Below are 21,060 nucleotides of genomic sequence, written 5' to 3'. Positions count from 1 at the left end.
ATCTAACGTCGGGAGTTCGAGACCAGCCTGACAAACATAGTGAAACCCTGTCTCTACTAAAAATACAAAAATTAGCTGGGCGTGGTGGTGCATGCCTGTAATCCCAGCTACTCGGGAGGCTGAGGCAGGAGAATCACTAGAACCCAGGAGGCGGAGGTTCCGGTGAGCCAAGATTGCACCATTGCACTCCAGCCTGGGCAACAAGAGCAAAACTCCATCTCAAAAATTAAAAAAAAAAAAAAAAAGAAAAAAATTAGCCTGGCCTGGTGGCACATGCCTGTAGTCCCAGCTACTAGAAGGCTGAGGCAGGAGAATCGTTTGAACCCAGGAGGCGGAGGTTGCACAGGGAGCTGAGATCGCACCACAACACTCCAGCCTGGGCAACAGATTGAGACTCCGTCTCAAAAAAAAAAAAAAAAAAAAAATCCAAATGAATGAAAAGCAGGATTACTGAAAAACTATATTCAACAAATATATTCTATCAAGTTATACATAAAAATGCCATTTGCGGCCGGGCGCGGTGGCTCAAGCCTGTAATCCCAGCACTTTGGGAGGCCGAGACGGGCGGATCACGAGGTCAGGAGATCGAGACCATCCTGGCGAACATGGTGAAACCTCGTCTCTACTAAAAAATACAAAAAACTAGCCGGGTGAGGTGGCGGGGCGCCTGTGGTCCCAGCTACTCGGGAGGCTGAGGCAGGAGAATGGCGTAAGCCCGGGAGGCGGAGCTTGCAGTGAGCCGAGATCGCGCCACTGCACTCCAGCCCGGGCGACAGAGCAAGACTCCGTCTCAAAAAAAAAAAAAAAAAAAAAAAATGCCATTTACTTTTTGACTAACAACAGTCCTTTCAGTTCTATGGAAGTAAAATTATATAGATTATGCTGCACTTCCTGTTTTAACAAGCAAGTGAAATACTCCCTTTGCAAGAAATTTCTGGCCCAGTGCAGTGGCTCACACCTATAATCCCAGCACTTTGGGAGGCTGAGGTGAGCAGATCACTTGAGGTCAGGAGTTTGAGACCAGCCTGGCCAACATGGTGAAACTTCATCTTTACTAAAAATATACAAATGAACCAGGCATGGTGGCGCACGCCTATAATACCAGCTAGTTGGGTAACTAAGGCAGGAGAATCGCTTGAACCCAGGAAGCAGAGGTTGCAGTGAGCTGTGATTGAGCCACTGCACTTTAGCCTGGGTGACAGAGCGAGATTCCATCTCAAAAAAAGAAAAAAGAAAATAAAAAAAAGAAGAAGAAAGATGTTTCTGGCCAGGTGCAGTGGCTCATGCCTATAATCCCAGCACTTTGGGAGGTCGAGGTGGGTGGATCACCTGAGGTCAGGAGTTCGAGACCAGCCTGGTCAACGTGGCAAAACCCTGTCTCTACTAAAAATACAAAAATTAGCTGGGCTTGATAGTGGGCACCTGTAGTCTCAGCTACTTAGGAAACTGAGATAGAACTGCCTGAACCCGGGAGGCAGAGACTGCAGTGAGCAAAGATTGCGCCATTGCACTCCAGCCTGGGCAACAGGGTGAGTGAGACTACATCTCAAAAAAAAAAAAAAAAGAAGAAGAAGAAAAAAGAAGTTTCCATTCCACATTAATCACAATGAAATCTGTGTCTTTTGATTCTCCAGAGATCAAGACTACGTCAAGAACAAGATCTCTAAGCAGAAGTTAATTCAGAAGTGAAGGTAATGAAGCTCAAAGGATGGAAAGAAAGGTTCAACTCTGTAATAAAATGTGTGAAAATGGCCACATGAGGTGACTTACGCCTGTAATCCCAGCTCTTTGGGAGGCTGAGGCAGGTGGATCAACCTGAGGTCAGGAGTTCAAGACCAGCCTGGCCAACATGGTGAAACCCCATTTCTACTAAAAATCAAAATTAGCCATGCATGGTAGCACATGTCTGTAATCCCAGGTACTCAGGAGACTGAGGCAGTAGAATCGCTTGAACCTGGGAGGCGGAAGTTGTGGTGAGCCAAGATCGCGCCATTGCACTCCAGTCTAGGCAGCAAGAGCAAAATTCCATCTCAAAAAAAAAAAAAAAAAGTGTGAAAATGGAAACTATAGGCAAAACTCAAATAACAAAATAAAAGCTGGAATAAGTGGTTCATTTTGCGTTCGAGAATTCCAAACAAAATAGTTAGCTATTCCTTGCTAGCTTAGTAAATATGAGACTACTTAAGAATTAATCAAATTAATGAGCCTCCACATACACTTACACCTATGTCTAGAATACTTCATTAACTAGAGAAGATAATTTCCAGACTATTCTGGGCAGTTGCCTTGTCTTAAAAAGCAGTGAAAGGCACTGACATGAGGATTAGGAAACGATTGTGTGAAGGCAAAGAAACTTAAGGTCAACCTTTTAAAAATAAAAATGTTCTTCCTTTAACTTCAATAATTCTGTATAAATACCAAACACTGAATGTGGAATTATCTATTCCGGTTCAACTGTGGCTTGGGGAACTTGTGCAACTTACAGACTTGGTATGAATCACTGGCCTGCCTTCCATAAGCTGCACAGTTGAAGGTTAAGTCACTGAAAAGGTCACTTCACTTCTTTCTGGCCTGCCACAGTATCTTCCTCAAATGCCAAATGCTGTTAGCAATGCTTTCTGGACAGGAGGAAGCAACAAACAAATCATCTGGGAGGTCATACTTATTGTAAGTTATGAACAGCAGAGGCAGGGCACTAAGTATGTTACAGAATTAAGAGCCTCTATTAAAGCTGTGGCTTCAGTTTGTTTTCAGGTGTTAGAAAATGTCACATAATACCAAATAATTCAAAACTTAAGTAAGGAAGTAACAAGCAATCAAAGGTGAGCTATCTGTTATGTGCCTACTTGTACTGGCCCTTTAGGCCGGGGAGAAGGTTTTCCTTCTGTTTATAATTTACAAGATTAGATCTAGAATTCTTGTCAACCTGTTATTTACGACAAGCCATATATCCTTGACCTAACCCCAAAGAAGATACTATTTACCCACCGCTTTCTTCACCTTCTATAAAAATAAGGGCTGGCCTTGACTAAAATAGGCACCCTCTGGGAGAGGTCTATAGTCACATGTGGCCTGGCACAAATGTAACTTTTTTTTCCCCTTTAAATGAGAACATCATTCCTTTGAATAGCCTGCCAAGTGGAGAGCTGTCTCTTAACTTCTGAACACTAATTTTGTATACACACACACACACACACACACACACACATATATATTTTTTGAGACAGAGTTTCGCTTTTGTTGTCCAGGATGGAGTGCAATGGCGCAATCTCAGCTCACTGCAACCTCCACCTCCCGGGTTTAGGAGATTCTCCTGCCTCAGCCTCCTGAGTAGCTGGGATTATAGGCACCCATAACCATGCCCGGCTAATTTTTTGTATTTTTAGCAGAGATGGGGTTTCACCATCTTGGCCAGGCTGGTCTTGAACTCCTGACCTCAAGTGATCAGCCTTGGCCTCTCAAAGTGCTGGGATTACAGGCATGAGCCACCGCGCCTGGCCCATACTTTCCAATTTTTTAGCAATGAGTAATGTTAGTTTTATGGGAAGGATGACAAGAACTATTTATGTAAATCAGGTAAAAACTACATTCTATACTTACATTTAATATTAAAACTATCCAACACATTTTATTGGACATTTACTGTATGCAAGACACTACGATGAAAGGGAGCTAAAGGGATTTATATGTAATAAAATATTTCCTGCATATGGGAACTGAAAATGAAGTGATTTTGTCTGAGGAGGACAGTTCAGGGAGATTCAAGACATATGACTACAATAAAGCAAAATATGCACCAATAAAAACAAAAGCAAAGAAGGTCAGATTATGCATAGCTGAAGGAATCAAACGGATTCATGAAGAAGTGTCTGAAATGAGCCTTGAAGGATAAAAGAAAACATGAGTTGTAGGAGAGGTTGACGAGACAGGCATTTTGAGCAACTCCCTAGGATTCTGACTTACAGGAATAAAGTACAAGTCATAGCAGGTGAGAGTTCTAAGAGCAGGGAAACTTGACCTCCAGGTCTATTACACTCATGCCAGGAACCTCTCACCATTAATCAGCGCAAACAATGCAGTGTAGAGCTTATGGCATTTAGGAGGTCCAAGGAAAGGCTGGCCTGAGGCTACCAAACTCAACAAGGCTTGTGAAGCTTTTGTTTTAACTAATAGTTAACAGTTGAGCAAAACCCCTTAATTAAAACAAAAGTAATAGCTAATAACTAAGTAGAATTCACAATCAGCCAAAATTACCTCCCTAAAAGAAAGTCTAAAATGATAATTTCTAACTGGAAAGGCAATGTGGGATACTGAGCAAGGACACAGGCTCTGGAGGCAGATCTGGGTTCAAACTCCAGCCCCAGAACAAGATGTGCTAAGCGTGGCCTTGAGCAGCTCTCTGAGCTTCAGTAGGTTCACCTGTGAATGGAGTCGTATCCTCAATTTCACAGTGCTGGTGTGAGGAACGAGGATAACCTGTTCAGAACACCTGCCAGTGCTCCGCTCACAGCCAACATTCGGCAAGTGAGAGTTATGCCTATCTTTAAGAAAGGCCAGTGAGCAGCAAACAGACCAGCCTAGACTGCAGCAATCAGAAAACAGTCTTTGGCCCATGTTTGTAGGCTGCCAGCTCTACAAATACTAGTCTGTGGTCACAACCAAAAGACAATGCCCACTCAGAGATAATGCATAAAAGATGAGTAGTCCATTCAGCTCTTTCAGTCACACATCTACCACCATTCAATATTCCATTAAACATTCAACAGTAACATTTTCAAGTACTAAGAAATAAACGTATATTTGTCTCCAAAAATAACAAGGAAAAAAGGATTTACCTGCACTTTGAAAAGAATATTTTCCCCAGAAGGACTCTGAAGTAACCTTATTTAGCAAATATTTATTCAGAGCCTGCCGCCGCCTCTGTGTCAGGATTCCAACTCAAAGATTTCTCATTTTACATGGGAAATCCTAAAACTATGAGGAATACATACATGGGCCTAACCATTTTCTTTGTCACCACAATAATACCAGTGTCTTTATAGCGATCTTCCCTTCTCTTTTCTTCCTCTGTATATTGTGAGCCCCCAGAGGGCTGAGTCGCACACTGCTAACCATCGTTTCATCCCCATTGGCTGGCCTAGTACCTGGCCCAATGATTCCCCACCCTTGCCGCATACTGAGATTACCTATGGAACCCCAGCCCTACTCCCTGAGTTGGTGTGGCCAGGGTGGGCCTAGGCCTCTCAGCACAGGTTATTCTAATGAGAATTAGCAGTCCAGCTGGATAGAAGCATTCCACAAGCCTGATGGTTCTGCTTGTAAATTGCCTCTTGTACCAAACAATGCCATTTTCTGTTCCCAAACTTGATCCTTCCTTTTTGCATTTCCCACCCTAATTAACGGCAGCCCAACTACCCATACTTCTAGGCTTAGAAACCCTAAGGCATCTTCCAAGTGCAAAACCTCTAAATCAATTTCCACTCCTCTTTCTTTCATCTGCTGACCAATTATCACCAAGTCTACAATGAGTCTGAAGCTCTACTACTTCTCACTGCCCTAGGTAAAGCCCTTTCTAGCTCAGACTATTTCAGTAGCTTCGTAACTGGTCTTTTGCCTTCAGTTCTCCCATTACACCCTCTGTATCGATTTGTTTCTTTACAACATCGCAATGTCCATGTTACTTCTCTAGTCAAATACCTTCCATGTATACATATTTATTTGCTTGTATATGTAAAATATTCTTTAGGAGGATACACAGAAACTAGTAACTCTGGTTGCCTCTTGAGAGGACTTTGTAGCTTGGAGACAAGGGTGGTGAGACTTCACTGTGCACTCTTTTGAATTCTGAATACCTATTAAATTCTCTACCATTTGAATGTGCTGCCTCTTCAAAAGCAAAGACCTCTTCTATAGCTTCCTCCCCACCTACCCCCCCAAAAAACAAACAAAACCAAACAAAAAAACCACCCAATTCCTTAACATGACAATTTAGTCTCAGTCTATTTTCTAACATCAATTCTCAACACTGCCCCCTATGCGGACCCTACCAGCCATGAAACAGCTACAGTTTTGGGGATCTACTTTGCCTTTGCTGAGCCCTCAATCTGGAGCATCCCCATTCTTCTCATTTGCCTCAGCTTACTGAAAAACCCGTCTCTTAAGTCCTGACGCTGTGCCCCTACAACTTCATACGTATTTTTTTTTATTTTTATTTTTTGAGATGGAGTCTCACTCTGTAGCCCAGGCTGGAGTGCAGTGCCGCAATCTCGGTCACTGCAAGCTCCGCCTCCCGGGTTCACGCCATTCTCCTGCCTCAGCCTCCCCAGTAGCTGGGACTACGGGCGCCTGCCACCACGTCCGGCTAATTTTTTTGTATTTTTAGTAAAGACGGGGTTTCACCGTGTTAGCCAGGATGGTCTGGATCTCCTGACCTGGTGATCCACCCGCCTCGGCCTCCCAAAGTGCTGGGATTATAGGCACGAGCCACCGCGCCCGGCCCTCATGCGTATTCTTTCACACCAGTCCTGTGCATGTTTGCCTTCCCCACAGGACTATGAAACATCAGGGTTGAAGTCTGTTTTGTTCATTAGTCTTTAAAACACCTGTCAGGAACTAATAGGAAGCAACCAATAAACAATGAATTCAGCTGACCACACATGAAAAGTTAGAACACCAATCATCTGGTATACAAACTTTTAGCCAAAAACTCCAAAGGGATTGAACCTGGTAATGGATCCTAGCGTTTCACAAGGTGTCATTCCCTGGGTCAGAACTCGCTACAAGATGTTCCTCTAACAGGCCATTCAAAGAGAAGGCTGCCAGGCAAGGTGGCTCAACTACTTGGGAGGCTCAACTACTTGGGAGGCTGAGGCAGAAGGATGGCTTCAGTTCAGGTCGAGGCTGCAGTGCACTACAACTGCACCTGTGTAGAGAAAAGCTAATGTACTCCAGCCTGGACAATACAGCAAGACCCTATACTCCCCCCCTGTCCCCCCCCACCCAAAAAAAAAGCCAGGCATGGTGGCTCACACCTGTAATCCCAGCACTTTGGGTGGCCAAGGTGGACAGATCACTTGAGGTCAGGAGATCAAGACCAGCCTGGCCAACATGGTGAAACCCCATCTCTACTAAAAATACAAAAAATAGCCGGGCATGATGGCGGGTGCCTGTAATCCCAGCTACATGGGAGGCTGAGGCAGGAGAACTGCTTGAACCCAGGAGGTGGAGGTTGCAGTGAGCGGAGATCACACCACTGTACTCCAGCCTGGGTGACAGAGTGAGACTCCGTCTCAAAAAATAAAAATAAAAAAAGACAAAGAGAGGACTGAGCTGATGGAAAGAGCATTAAAGAAAAGTCTGGAGATAACACTGCTCCCAACTTTCTTTGCCACTAACTGGACCTAAGATACTGGTCAAATCGTTTCGCTAAGATTTAGTTTCCTCATCTGTGAAATGAGGGGCAGGAAGACATAGTCTCTCTAGAGTCCTTTTCTTGGATCCAAGACTGTGGGACTTTTAAGTCACACTGCAGGAAAAAAGAGCCAGTTTAACAAACTCTTTATAAAAAAGGTTAACAAATAGGGCTATCCTGTCTTCATTCAGTTAGGAAAAGAAAACAAAACAAATAGGGCTATACTTTGCATTTCACATACAATATTACATTTACTGCATGGACTAGTTTTGAAACAAAGGCTCCATTTCAGGCTTCCCAATTTATTGTCTCTTGTCCTTATTGCACTGCCACATGTATATTTCCAGTGAAGTTTCAAAAATGATTTAGAGAGTGGAAACACTGCCCCTTGTCCTTTCACTTTAGTTTTAAACACCTAACTAAAATGTTGGCAAAGTTTCTCTTTTTTAAGCCACTAACAAACACCTCAACTACTTTTCAATTTGAAATTCCAATAAAAGAATAAAAGATGGTCAAGCATAAAATCCTGGAACAACAACAACAAACAAGATGGTTATAAATTAGTATTAATTGACTTCACTGAAGTCAAATGATCTATAAATATGCATGTATAGAATTGTGCAGTAATTATTGCTGCTCACCTCTAACTGTGCCTAATTTGTAAATTAAACTTTATCACAGGTATGTATGTATGTATGTATAGAAAAAAACATAGCCTATATAGGGTTTGATACTAAACAGTTTCAGGCATCCAGAAAACACACTAACTCTGTTATTCAAAGATCATTGAGGGTTTGGTGAATTGTGTATTTTAATAAGAAAAAAATGACAGGATCAAAATGGCCTCTCAAAACCAAGAGAAATGGATTTCTAACAACAATGTATACATAAGGCATCCTTATTTAGACTTTCTCATTTCATTGAAACACTAATGATTTCACCACCAATTAGTGGTCAACCTAGAGGCCATGGACAGTTTTCTAGCTCTTATGGAAACAGCTTAAATCTTATTTTCTTGCCCCAAACTGCTACTATTCAAACATAGCAGATGTGAAAACGGAAGGACTTTTTGTTTGCCTCATTTGTTGCCCAGCCAACCTTTTGCATTTACCTCAAATGACAGCATAGACTAATTTTGATAGTTCAAAAAACTTGCTAGGTAGCAGCATCCTTGAAAGATAACATGGCTGGGTGCAGTGGCTCACCTCACACCTGTAATCTCAGAACTTTGGGAGGCCAAGGCGGGCAGATCATGAGGTCAGGAGTTCAAGACCAGCCTAGCCAACATAGTGAAACCCCATCTCTACTAAGAATACAAAAATTAGCCGATGTGGTGGCATGTGCCTGTAGTCCCAGCTACTAGGAAGGCTGAGGCGGGAGAATCACTTGAACTGGGAGGCGGAGGTTGCAGTGAGCTGAGACCACGTCACTACACTCCTGCCTGGGTGACAGAGTGAGTCTCCTTCTCAAAAAAAAAAAAAAAAAGACAAAGATAACAATGTACAGAGTAGTCCAAAAAGAAGCAAATTCCCTTTCTTTTCAAAATACTTTGTTAATGAGTACCAGAACAGTGCAAAAATGTGTTGGAATTCGCCAAGTAAAAATAGTACTGGGCCCTTCAGCAGAAAGCACTCCTTACAGCAAGTCACTTTCGTAGTCTCTGGCAAAGTTTTTGCAGTCATTTTGTAGTCCTTAGGATTCACACCAACAATTCAATCCATTCTAGAACAGTTCATCAACTCTAAACTTACTCATCTCGAAAACCACTATTTGGGAACCTAGTAAATTCATAAATTCTTAAGTGAGACAGACTCAAGATCCACAATAAGCTTGCTGATGAGAGCAATTTCACAGCAGTTGGGAAAGTAATATATAACCTTTCTGGGGGACCTATGGTAATCTTTTTATTTATTTATTTATTTATTTATTGGGACCAGTCTCGCTCTGTCGCCCACGCTGGAGCACAGTGGCGTGATCTCGGCTCACGGCAACCTCCACCTCCTGGGTTCAAGCAATTCTCCTGCCTCAACCTCCTGAGTAGTTGGGATTACAGGCGACTGCCACTACGCCCAGCTAATTTTTGTATTTTCAGTAGAGACGGGTTTTAACCATGTTGGCCAGGCTGCTCTCAAACTCCCGACCTCCAGGGATCTGCGTGCTTTGGCCTCCCAAAGTGTTGGGATTATAGGCGTAAACCACCATACCTGGCCCTATGGTCATCTTTATCAAAGGCCTTGCAAATGCTCATAGGCTTTGACCCAGGAACTCCTCTTCAAGGAATTTACCCTGAGGAAATATTCGGATGTAAAGAGATACTCATTCTAGTGTTATTTATAACAGAAAATTGGAAACAACCTAAATAACCACAAATAGAGGACTGGTTTAGTAACTGATAGGCTATAAATGCAGGAGAATATGATGCAGTTATGCTTACCAGTATGGAAACATGCACTCCAACATGCTTTTGGAGTCATACACTATTACAAACTCCATTTGCATACTCTTGCAACTTTTTAAGCTTTACAGAGTAGAATGAATATTAATCTAATGTGTATTCTAGGTTATTTAATAACATGTATACAATTATATACACAAAGGCTAGAGGGAACCACAATGACTATAGCTTACTATAGCTGAGTTATAAATTACAGGTGTTTTATGTGGTACTTCTCTGTAGAAGTGTTACTTTTATAAGCACTAAACAGCCATTATTTAAAAAGCACTACACAGGCCGGGCACAGTGGCTCACACCTGTAATCCCAGCACTTTGGGAGGCCAAGGCGGGCAGATTACTTGAGATTAGGAGTTCAAGACCAGCCTGACCAACACAGAGAAACCCTGTCTCTACTAAAAATGCAAAATTAGCCGGGTGTGGTGGCACATGCCTGTAATCCCAGCTACTCAGGAGGATGAAGCAGGAGAATTGCTTGAACCCGGGAGGCGGAGATTGCGCCACTGCATTCCAGCCTGGGCAACAAGAGCAAAACTCTGTCTCTAAATGAATAAATAAATAAAAGCACTACACAGGCTGGCACGTGGTTCATGCCTTAAATCGCAGCACTCTGAGAAGCTGAGGTGGGAGGATCGCTGGAGCCCAGGAATTTGAGACCAGACTGGGCAACACAGAGAGACTCTGTCTCTACAATAATTAAAAAATAAATAAATAAATAAATAAAAATAAAAGCATTAGACATGCAAGCAAGAGACCTAGGTTCAAGTCCCAATATAATACTAACTATACTCCATTATTTGATGTGTCAATTTTATAGATGAGGAAACAGATTCAGATTAAGTGGAGATAAGAGCAGCAGCTTTGTAGTTACAAAGATTAAATAAGGTAAAATATAAACGCTTTTGCAACTTCTAAGGCACTATATAAAGCACTAGAAGGATGGGAGAATCATGTTTTGTGTTAGATATCAAACAACTGGCTTAGAAGAAAAAAGCATGAAGCATTTTTACTCCTTAAAGAAAAGCTTCTATCCTTCCCCATTCCCCAATCCTCAATCCCCAATCCTGTTGGGGATTTTTCCTGTTGGAGATTTTATTCAAAAATATTTAGCACATCTTTTCTTCTTTAAAAACTTTAAACTAAATTGAAAGAGCTGTGCCAGTTGTCAATTCAAGTTGAAATGAATAATAAGTCGTGTGTTAGCCTAATGCCCTCTGCAATAGGTCAGCTTTTACAAAAAGTCTTGATTTATGACATGCAATTTTGTGAACTGTTAGGAAACAAATTATTTTAGTTCTCAGGGAAATAGAAAACTCCCTATCAGATTATTATTATTATTATCATTATTCTTGAGACAGAGACTGGCTCTGTCATCCAGGTTGGAGTGCAGTGGCACGATCTTGGCCCACTGCAACCTCTGCTTCCAGAGTTCAAGTGATTCTCATGTCTCAGCCTCCCTAGTAGCTGGGATTACAGGTGCATGCCACCATGCCGGTTTTTTTTTTTTTTTTTTTTTTTTTTTTTAACTTTTAGTGGAGACGGGGTTTCGCCATGTTGGCTAGGCTGGTCTTGAACTTTTGACCTCAAATGATCCACCTGCCTTGGCCTCCCAAAGTTCTGGGATTATAGGTCGTGACCCACCGCACCTGGCCCCTATCAGATTTTAAAAATATATGACAACTCCCAAACAAGACAGACTCATAAATTTTGTTGCTAACAACAAAAATTAGGATCCAGGACATCACTTCTTAAAAAGAGACCAAAAGTTAACATCTAAGTTTGAAAGGCAAGCTCACATTATTTTTAATAAACTAAAACTTCCAGTTTGAAAAGTCAAATTTCTTTAGAAATAAAATACTGCTAACTTACTTTTGCAAAGCATTTTCCTAAAACTTCTGAACCTAAAGCCCCAGGCAAGACCTCTCTCTAAAAGGCATGGGAACATAAAATGAATTTGACATTTAGCTTGAACTTAACTTTAGCATTTGAGCTACTCAAAGGACATGGTTGTAGGGCACATTCTAACCTGGTGTAGTGCTTCTGGTGTCATACACTAGTACAAACTCCATTTGGATACTGTTGCAACCATTCAGGTTATGTATTGCCCAGTTTCATAAAGCAGTGCTAAAGTTCAGGGTACAGCCTCCTCCCATCCAGGAACCCCACCTCAAAAAAAAAAAAAAAAAAAGAAACCTCCACAACAGCTTCCATCTGTACTCTACCTTCTGCTACAATTTAAAACCTCCTTTAAAAAGGCACTTATAAAAAGTAAACAGTTATGCTTCTAAAATTCAATTACTTGCACTACAGAAGGATTCAACCAGAATCCTTTGAAGAGATTAAGAAATTGAGAGATAAACTGTAAGTTAGGAAAATTTTAAACTAAGCTAGAAAAATCTCAAAACAGTTGTGAAGAAAGGAAAAGTAGCTCTGAAGCTATAACAAATGAGGAAATGACTTCAAAAATAAAGGTACCTTATAAGTACCTTATAAAAACTGCAATACACCTATATAGCAAAATGAGAAAAATATCAAGGAACAGAAGTTTAAAAAGCAAACAGCAAACCTCTATCCATCAACCCTGTAATCTTACGTATTACAGAATGAAAGAACACTCAGAATAGTCAGAAAGCCACTAGTCAGTGGCTTCCTAAACCCTGCTATTTCATTAGTCCTAGACGGCTCTTTTACTAAACCCAGTCACACTTCCTTATTAATATTCCACAATTCTCTTGGAAGCACACAGCTCATTATGAAATCAGGCATATTTAAAACACCGACTGATCTCAGAATTTATATATTTGATTACTGCAATTTTAAAAATATTTTCGCTTATATAAAGTAATATGTATATTAATACCATATAACTACATAAAAAAAGAGCTATATTTCTCACAAAGTTAAACAAGGTTACAATATGACCCAGCAATTCTACTCCTACGTATATATCCCCTCAAATTAAAAACATATGTCCATACAAAAGCTTGTACACAAATGTGCTTAGTACTATTCACAGCAGCCCAAAGTGGAAACAATTTAGTGGCCCCATCAACAGATGAATGGATCAACAAAATGTGGTATATTCATACAATGGAACATTATTCAGTCATAAAAAGGGAGGAAGTACTGACACATGCTCCAACATGGATCAACTCTGAAAACATGCTAAGGGAAAACATGCTAAGGGAAAGGCCACATATTACATGATCCATTTGTATGAAATGTCTCAAACACAAATCCACAGAATCTAGTTTCTGTTGCCAGGGACTGGGGGATGGGGAGTGACTGCTAATGGATAGGGGGTTTCTTGGGGGGTGATGAAAAACATTCTGGAACTAGATAGTGGCAGCGGCTGTACAACTCTGTGAATGTAAAAACTACTGAACTGTACACTTTAAAAGGATACATGCTATGGAATGTGAATTATACATATCAGTTTTTAAAAATTCACTCAAGGGACTGGGCGCGCGGCTCACGCCTGTAATTCCAGCACTGTGGGAGGCAAAGGCAGGTGGATCGCCTGAGGTCAGGAGTTTGAGACTAGCCTGGCCAACATGGTTATACTCCATCTCTACTAAAAATACAAAAATTAGCCAGGTATAACTTTGGGAGGCCGAGACGGGCGGATCACGAGGTCAGGAGATCGAGACCATCCTGGCTAACACGGTGAAACCCCATCTCTACTAAAAATACAAAAAACTAGCCAGGCGAGGTGGCGGGCGCCTGTAGTCCCAGCTACTCAGGAGGCTGAGGCAGGAGAATGGCGCAAACCCGGGAGGCGGAGCTTGCAGTGAGCTGAGATCCGGCCACTGCACTCCAGCCTGGGCTACAGACCAAGACTCCGTCTCAAAAAAAAAAAAAAAAAAAAAAAAAAAAATTAGCCAGGTATAATGGTGGGCGCCTGTAATCCCAGCTACTTGGGAGGCGGAGGTTGCAGTGAGCCAAAATCGCGCCACTGCTCTCCAGCCTGGGCACAAGAGCGTGACTCTGTCTCAAAAAAAAAAAAAAAAAAAAAAATTCACTCAAGGTCATATTTGCTATCAACAGGTAGATGAAGCTGGAATCTGACTTTAAGAAAATTATGGGCGGGGCGCGGTGGCTCAAGCCTGTAATCCCAGCACTTTGGGAGGCCGGGACTGGTGGATCACGAGGTCAGGAGATGGAGACCATCCTGGCTAACACGGTGAAACCCCGTCTCTACTAAAAAATACAAAAAACTAGCCGGGCGAGGTGGCGGGCGCCTGTAGTCCCAGCTACTCGGGAGGCTGAGGCAGGAGAATGGCGTGAACCTGGGAGGTGGAGCTTGCAGTGAGCTGAGATCCGGCCTCTGCACTCCAGCCTGAGCGACAGAGCGAGATTCTGTCTCAAAAAAAAAAAAGAAAGAAAATTATGGCACATCCTGCACATGTATCCTGGAACTTAAAATAAAATTTAAAAAAAAAAGAAAAGAAAGAAAATTATGGTAATATAATGAGACTGGTGTCCTGACATGGCTTGAAATCTAGCTGAGGAAAATTCCAACGAGGACTTCTTGAAAGACTGATGTTAGCGGGCACACACGCACTCTCAAGGTGACTACTTTTTTAAATGGACAACTCACTTTCAGAATAGAGGTTCTATAAGTATATTAAAATGATCATCACTGTTTGAGAACACCAAATTCTACCTCATCCATTCACTTCCTAAATAGAACTTAGATCTTAATTTTGTTCACACGATCTTTATACCTTAAGACAACCACTTTTAAGACAGACATTACTCACAAAAACACTTCAAAATCCTGACCACGATCAAAATCAGATCCAATGGCTGGGATATGAAATTATTTTAATTTCATTTTTAGGCTTCAAGTTTAACCAAGCTTAAATAAACATCCCACAGTTTCATAATAAATACTTTACAACTCAATATTCAGAGGTCAAATTTTATATGGCACAGACCAGGCTGCCATTTTTAAAATAAGTGGTTTCTGTAAACTGTGGTTTAGCATGCAGAGGAGTTTTTGTTGCACTTCAGTTATGAGTCAGAGTGAATAAAGAAGTTATAAACACACACACATACACACACCCAGGAAAAGCATTCGAAGGACAAAAGTATCAGGAGACTGACTGGTTTTTAATTCACATATATCATCAAGAAAACCTGACCAGTAGTCTAACGGGGAGAGGGCTGGGAAAGACAGTCTCAGTTAAGAGACTGAGATAGGTGTCAACCTCAGTTCCCGTAACTAGTAGAGTAACCTTGGGGAAGTCATCTGACTCTCTGGAGGCCTGTTTTCTCATCAGTGAGGTGAAAAAAACTAGACTCCAAGGTTTCTAAGTGTTACAATTCTCAACAGTCTTTGATTCTATTGTTAAGTAGCATCAAGGCTGTGGGAAGCCCAGCTATTACACCATGCAGTTCTCATATTTTTGTGTACCTAGGAAGCCATGCCATATAGAGTAATAAGAGAACTTGGAATTTGCCACAGGGAAGAAGGAACAAGAAAAGTGTACATAGCTCCCGCTAGTACTGGTTTACTCCTGTTGGACCTAGTAAAGAGAAAGCACCTTTGTCAATTTTCCAGAGAATGATAGGAGTGGTTCCTATGTCTCACCACACCCACCATAGTTGGTTCTTCCAAAAAGAAATCCAGTGGGGACTATACAAAATGTTGTGAAGCACCAAGTACTATTAGTCACTGCATGACTAATAGGACAGATAAATTTTAAGTTAAAGAAACAAAGCTTTCTCTTTCTCATATAAAAAGAAAGAAACAGTTTTCAATCCAGTCAAGGAGTCCTAGATGACCACAGTAAATAATCGGTTACACAGATACTCAGTAATAAATACGGTGTCAATTCAAAGAAAATTAATTATCTACAGAACCAAAAGGTTCAAAAAGCACTTAAGTTCAACGTAACGTTATTACTCAACACAGCCTTTTAATGTAATTCAGTTTGTAACTCCAAACTCTAGAGTAGACAGCAGTATTAAAGAGTCACTGAAAGTCATCACCTTAGCCAGACACCGTGGCTCACACCTGTAATCCTAGCACTTTGGAAGGCTGAGGCAGGTGGATGACATGAGGTCAGGAGTTCGACACCAGCCTGGGCAACGTGGCAAAACCTCGTCTCTACTAAAAAAAAATACAAACAATTAGCCAGGCCTGGTGGCACATGCCTGTAGTCCCAGCTACTTGGAAGGCTGAGGAACGAGAATCGTTTGAACCTGGGAGGCAGAGGTTGCAGTGAGCCGAAATCGCACCACTGCACTCCAGCCTGGGCAGCAGAGCAAGACTCTGTCTCAAAAAAAAAAAAAAGTCATCACCTTTTACAGTATCAATAAAATAGAAGTCACCATCATATGAACTGGTTCAGGACAGCCAAGGATCAAATGAGGCCAACTCATGAAGTTATTTCAGGTGGCTCCCAAGACTGCCGTCCGGAAGAGCTCCTCCATAACAGGACAGTCCTGGAGAACCTGTCCTTCACTTCCCCTATCCCCTACCATTTGCATATGTGCACGCTTGATCTTTGTCAAACATGGCTAACAACCACCCTTTGGTTACATCAGCAACCACTATCTGACTGTGTCACACTACTGGCATTCCCTTCAAGAAGGGTACAGAGCTGGGGTTCTTGATCTGATTCCTATGCATGGACCTCTAGGTGGTATTAGAGGAGTCACAGAGTCAGCAAAGTTCCTAAGAGCCTATGCAAAATTTTATCTCTGCGCACAGGGTCCTGAGGAGAAATCTCTTGGACAAAGATCCTCAGGGGTTGTGAACCAAGGAAAGCTAAAAACCACTGGTTTAGTGCTACACACAAAACAGGCATCTACCAAAGGTGCCCATGACACCTGTCATTTAAGGTGCAGAACAACAAAGGGTGCCATCTATTCAAAGCAAAAGGAAAATATGGGCCGGGCGTGGTGGTTCACGCCTGTAATCCCAGCACTTTGAGAGGCCAAGGCAGGTGGATCACCTGAGATCAGGAGTTCGAGTCCAGCCTGGCCAACAAGATGAAACCCTGTTTCTACTAAAAATACAAAAATTAGCTGGGCGTGGTGGCGCACGCCTGTAATCCCAGCTACTCAGGTGGCTGAGGCAGGGGAATCGCTTAAACCCGGGAGATGGAGGTTGCAGTGAGCTGAGATGGTGCCATTGCACTCCAGCCTGGGCAACAAGAGCGGAACTCCGTACCACCCCCCCACCACCAAAAAAAAGAAAATAACAAAAGGAAATATGAGATGACGGTCGGAAGCTGTAGTCACTAAGGGTCAGGTCGTCCATTCCCTTCATCCCCTAGTCCAGATAAAGAAAAGGAGACTCAAGAGAGGCTCTGCCCAAGACCACATATCACATAGCTACTAAGTGGCAAAGCTGAGCATCAAAGTTCGCTGGATTTCCATCAGGATGTCTAGGGCATGAAATTACGTTTATACTTTTTTAGAATGGGTTTGACCAAAATCCCCCCATCTCTTGTAAATATCCCACTCCATTGAGAAGGTAGCCTTCCAAAATTTTGTTGTATCATATTGCTTTTTTTTTTTTTTTGAGACCAAGTCTTGCTCTGTTACCCAGGCTGGAGTGCAGTGGTGCGATCTCGGCTCACTACAACCTCCATCTCCCAAGTTCAAGCAATTCTCCTGCCTCAGCCTCCCTAGTAGCTGGGATTACAGGCGTGTGCCACCACTCCTGGCTAATTTTTGTACTTTTAGTAGAGATGGGTTTCGCCATGTTGGCCAGGCTGGTCTGCAACTCCTGACCTCAGGTGATCCGCCCACCTCGGCCTCCCAAAGTGCTGGGATTATAGGCGTGAGCCACCATGCCCGGCCTAGCCTTCTAAAATTTTAAAATCAAGCTTCAATATAGGATTTGACACATTTAAATACTCCACAAATCATCAATCAAGTCACAGATCTTCCACAAAAGCCGCATACAGATTTTCTTTTTTTTTTTTTTTTTTTTTTTTTTTTTTGAGACGGAGTCTCGCTCTGTCGCCCAGGCTGGAGTGCAGTGGCCAGATCTCAGCTCACTGCAAGCTCCGCCTCCCGGGTTTACGCCATTCTCCTGCCTCAGCCTCCCGAGTAGCTGGGACCACAGGCGCCGCCACCTCGCCCGGCTAATTTTTTGTGTTTTTAGTAGAGACGGGGTTTCGCCGTGTTAGCCAGGATGGTCTCGATCTCCTGACCTTGTGATCCGCCCGTCTCGGCCTCCCAAAGTGCTGGGATTACAGGCTTGAGCCACCGCGCCCGGCCTCTTTTTTTTTTTTTTTTTGAGAGGGAGTCTCGCTGTCGCCCAGGCTGGAGTGCAGTGGCACAATCTTGGCTCACTGCAACCTCTGCCTCCCTGGTTCAAGTGATTCTCCCGCCTCAGCCTGTTGAGAAGTTGAGACTACAGGCGCGCGCCACCACGCCTGGCTAATTTTTGTATTTTTAGTAAAGACAGGGCTTCACCATATTGGTCTGTCTGGTCTTGAACTCCTGACCTGGTGATCCACCCACTTCAGCCTCCCAAAGTGCTGGGATTACAGGCATGAGCCACCACGCCTAGCCCAGCATACAGATTTATAAGGTGAACCTTAGAGGCTCGTTATCCCCTATCTTATGTTATGAACGAAACTTTAAAAAGCAACACAGGGGCCGGGCTCACACTTGTAATCCTAGCACTTTGGGAGGCCGAGGCGAACACAAGGCCAATCACAAGTTCAGGAGTTCGAGACTGGCCTGGCCAACACAGTGAAACCCCATCTCTACTAAAAATACAAAACTGAGCTGGACATGGTGGTGGGCGCCTATAATCCAAGCTACTTGGGAGGCTGAAGCAGGAGAATCGCTTGAACCCAGGAGGCGGAGGTTGCAGTGAGCCGAGATTGCACCACTGTACTCCAGCCTGCCGTCTAAAACAAAACAAAACTAAACAAAAGCAGCACAGGTCACAAGCTCACTGAGTGAGGCACTTCTAAATGTATCAGGGAAAAGATAGCTATTGACAGCTGACTTCAGGGTGGATTTGTACAATTTCAATCTGCAAGCTGCAGGACCTTTCTAAGTCTCTCTCACGTGAATATCAATAGCGTTGCCTAAATATTAAATGCTTTTTCTTCAACCCAGATAATGGGGTCATTCATAAATTAAACTGAGAACAACCTTTCCATTCCCATGTTCACAAACACTACATGTGGTAGAACCAAAGATACTAGGCAATTATTCTGAGATCAGATTAAAAAATAATTACTGTCATAAAAAAGTTACAGAACCATTTGTTCCAATGCCAAACTCTGCCTCAGCATATGAAATTTAAAGTAACCAAAAACTTAGTCTCACCTGGGAAGGGAAATCAAAGTGACATTTGAACCCAAGTTCAATGACAACACGTCCTTCAACTTCAAAGCGAGTGCTTTATTCATTCAGAGTTTTAACGGCACAGTATCCCATAGCATACACAAAATCTCCTAAGGCGTACATTATGATAAAGTTCCTGACTGCTTGTGAATTATATTTAGCCCTTTCTGCCAGCTCTCTCCCTGGTCTCCCACCCCCCCAAAGGTATAACTGGAATAGGCCTCAGGGAGCACCTGTGGCCTGAAAAGGCTGTGACCAATCTCAAAGCTTTCCCGGCTGCAGTCTACAAGTAGGTTCGACCATTCTATTTTGGATTAAGGCGACTCTGCCAACCCCCAAGTGACCGCAAGTGGACAAGATCAGTTTGGGAGAACACGCTGTGAGGGTTTCTTCGCCAAGCCAGCAGCCCCCACAGCCAGACTGCGAAAAGGGTGAAGATTTGGTCACCATCCAGGCGGCGAAATAACACGGCCGGGCTGTCTGGGGGTTCACGACTGCCCGATCCCACAGCCTGGGCCGGGCTGTGGTGTCGGGAGCACGCGAAGAGGCAAGGATCCCCGGGACACGCGAGAGAGAACCAGAGCGAGGTTAGGAGCCTGCAGGTGTCGCCCAGGAAGGGGACGAGGTCGCCCAGGGCTGGCACGGCCGAGTGAGACCGAGAGTGTGGTTCTGGACTCGGACAGACCGGTCACACTCTCGGGTTGTGACCTTGAGCACACGACTTGACCGCTGTGGGCCTCAGTTTCCTCCTCTCTAAAATGGGGGTCGTTCAAGCGGAAAACGCGCCTCGGAGCGCTTGGCACCGCGCCTGGCGCATAGTAAGCGCTCCCTCCATGTGAGCGCTCTGGCTCCTTTCGCCGCCGGGAGGAACTGGGGAAGCCCCGCGCGGGGAGTCCCCGGGAGGCGGATCCGAGGCTGGGGCGAGGGAACCGGGCCGGGGACTCACCCAGCACGTCCGCGGAACGGTGTCGGGCCACGAAGCACGCGTCGTCCCCGTAGCACGCGCCCTTCTTGAGAAGGCCCTTACGGAAGTCCTTGCCGAAGCCGCAGCCGGCCGTCACCAGCCCGTAGTCGCCGCCGCCGCCGCCGCCGGCCCTAGGGTCGGTCTGCGAGAGGCCGCCGAGCACGGCGCGGGCCACCAGGCGCCCGTACGAGAGGACCGAGAACATCGCCGCCGCCGCCCCCCCGAGGAGGCGGGGGGCCGGGGGAGCAGGAGGACGCGGAGGCCCGGAGCCGGCTCTCTCCTCAGCCGCAGTCGCGCCGCCGATGGGGCGCTCCTCAGGGCGGCGAGCAGTGGCCGCCGCCGCCCCTGCCCGACGCGCGGGGCCTCGCACACGCTCAGCCGCGCGCACCGGAGCCAGAGCGAGGTCAGAGCCGGCGGCTTCTCCGCCTCAGCCCAACTGAGGTCCCGGCTGCAGCCGCAACTGCCGCCGCCATCTTCCGCTCCACTAGCGTGTTCCGGGCGGCGCCGGCAGCACCGCCCCCTCCCTGGCCCTGCCCCTAGCCCCGCCCCGATGCAACGCTCAGGCCCCCCCCCAAGCCCCGCCCCTCGGGCTTTCAGCCTTATGTAGTCACCAAGGTTGAGCCTGCGCAGAGAGTGCGAACGCAGTGTCTCCTGGGAATTATAGTCCCGGAGTCGTAGTCACTTTTGACTTGGCTGCCAAAGATTTAGGACCTAGGAGGATTCCCCAAACCCGGGACCTGTGTTAAGTTAGTAGGAATTGTAGGTGGGCCACGTGAGGGTTTTCTCCCCTGTTTTAACCGTATCTTTTAAAGCCTGTTTTAAATAAATAACGCCACCATTCCTTTAAACAAAAACCTGCAAGAAACCAGAATGGAGTCACATAATGAGAAACAGAGGTACACAGAT

At 44.3% G+C, this 21,060-nt stretch overlaps 1 protein-coding gene across 4 annotated transcripts in view; it reads right to left on the bottom strand.

Annotated features, from left to right (window-relative positions):
* Positions 1-20,675, bottom strand: part of LOC105493421 (protein phosphatase targeting COQ7) — a 48,889-nt gene extending 28,214 nt beyond the window's left edge. For 2 of the 4 annotated variants that reach the window (XR_003020868.2, XM_011761041.3), the window contains exon 1: positions 20,137-20,672. Coding sequence is in view for 2 of the 4 variants with exons in the window: in XM_011761041.3 (XP_011759343.1) it covers positions 20,137-20,359 (223 nt within the window). In the remaining 2 variants the exon portion in view is untranslated. Of the gene's footprint in view, positions 1-20,136 lie in introns of all 4 variants that reach the window. The other 2 variants (XR_011608842.1, XM_071071115.1) reach the window with 2 other exon arrangements.
* Between the last annotated feature and the right edge of the window lie 385 nt (positions 20,676-21,060).

The sequence above is a fragment of the Macaca nemestrina genome, chromosome 10 (assembly GCF_043159975.1).
Source record: "Macaca nemestrina isolate mMacNem1 chromosome 10, mMacNem.hap1, whole genome shotgun sequence".
Taxonomy (NCBI): Eukaryota; Metazoa; Chordata; class Mammalia; order Primates; family Cercopithecidae; genus Macaca; species Macaca nemestrina.
Note: the sequence above shows the minus strand (reverse complement) of the source record. Positions and strands in the feature narration are given on the sequence as shown.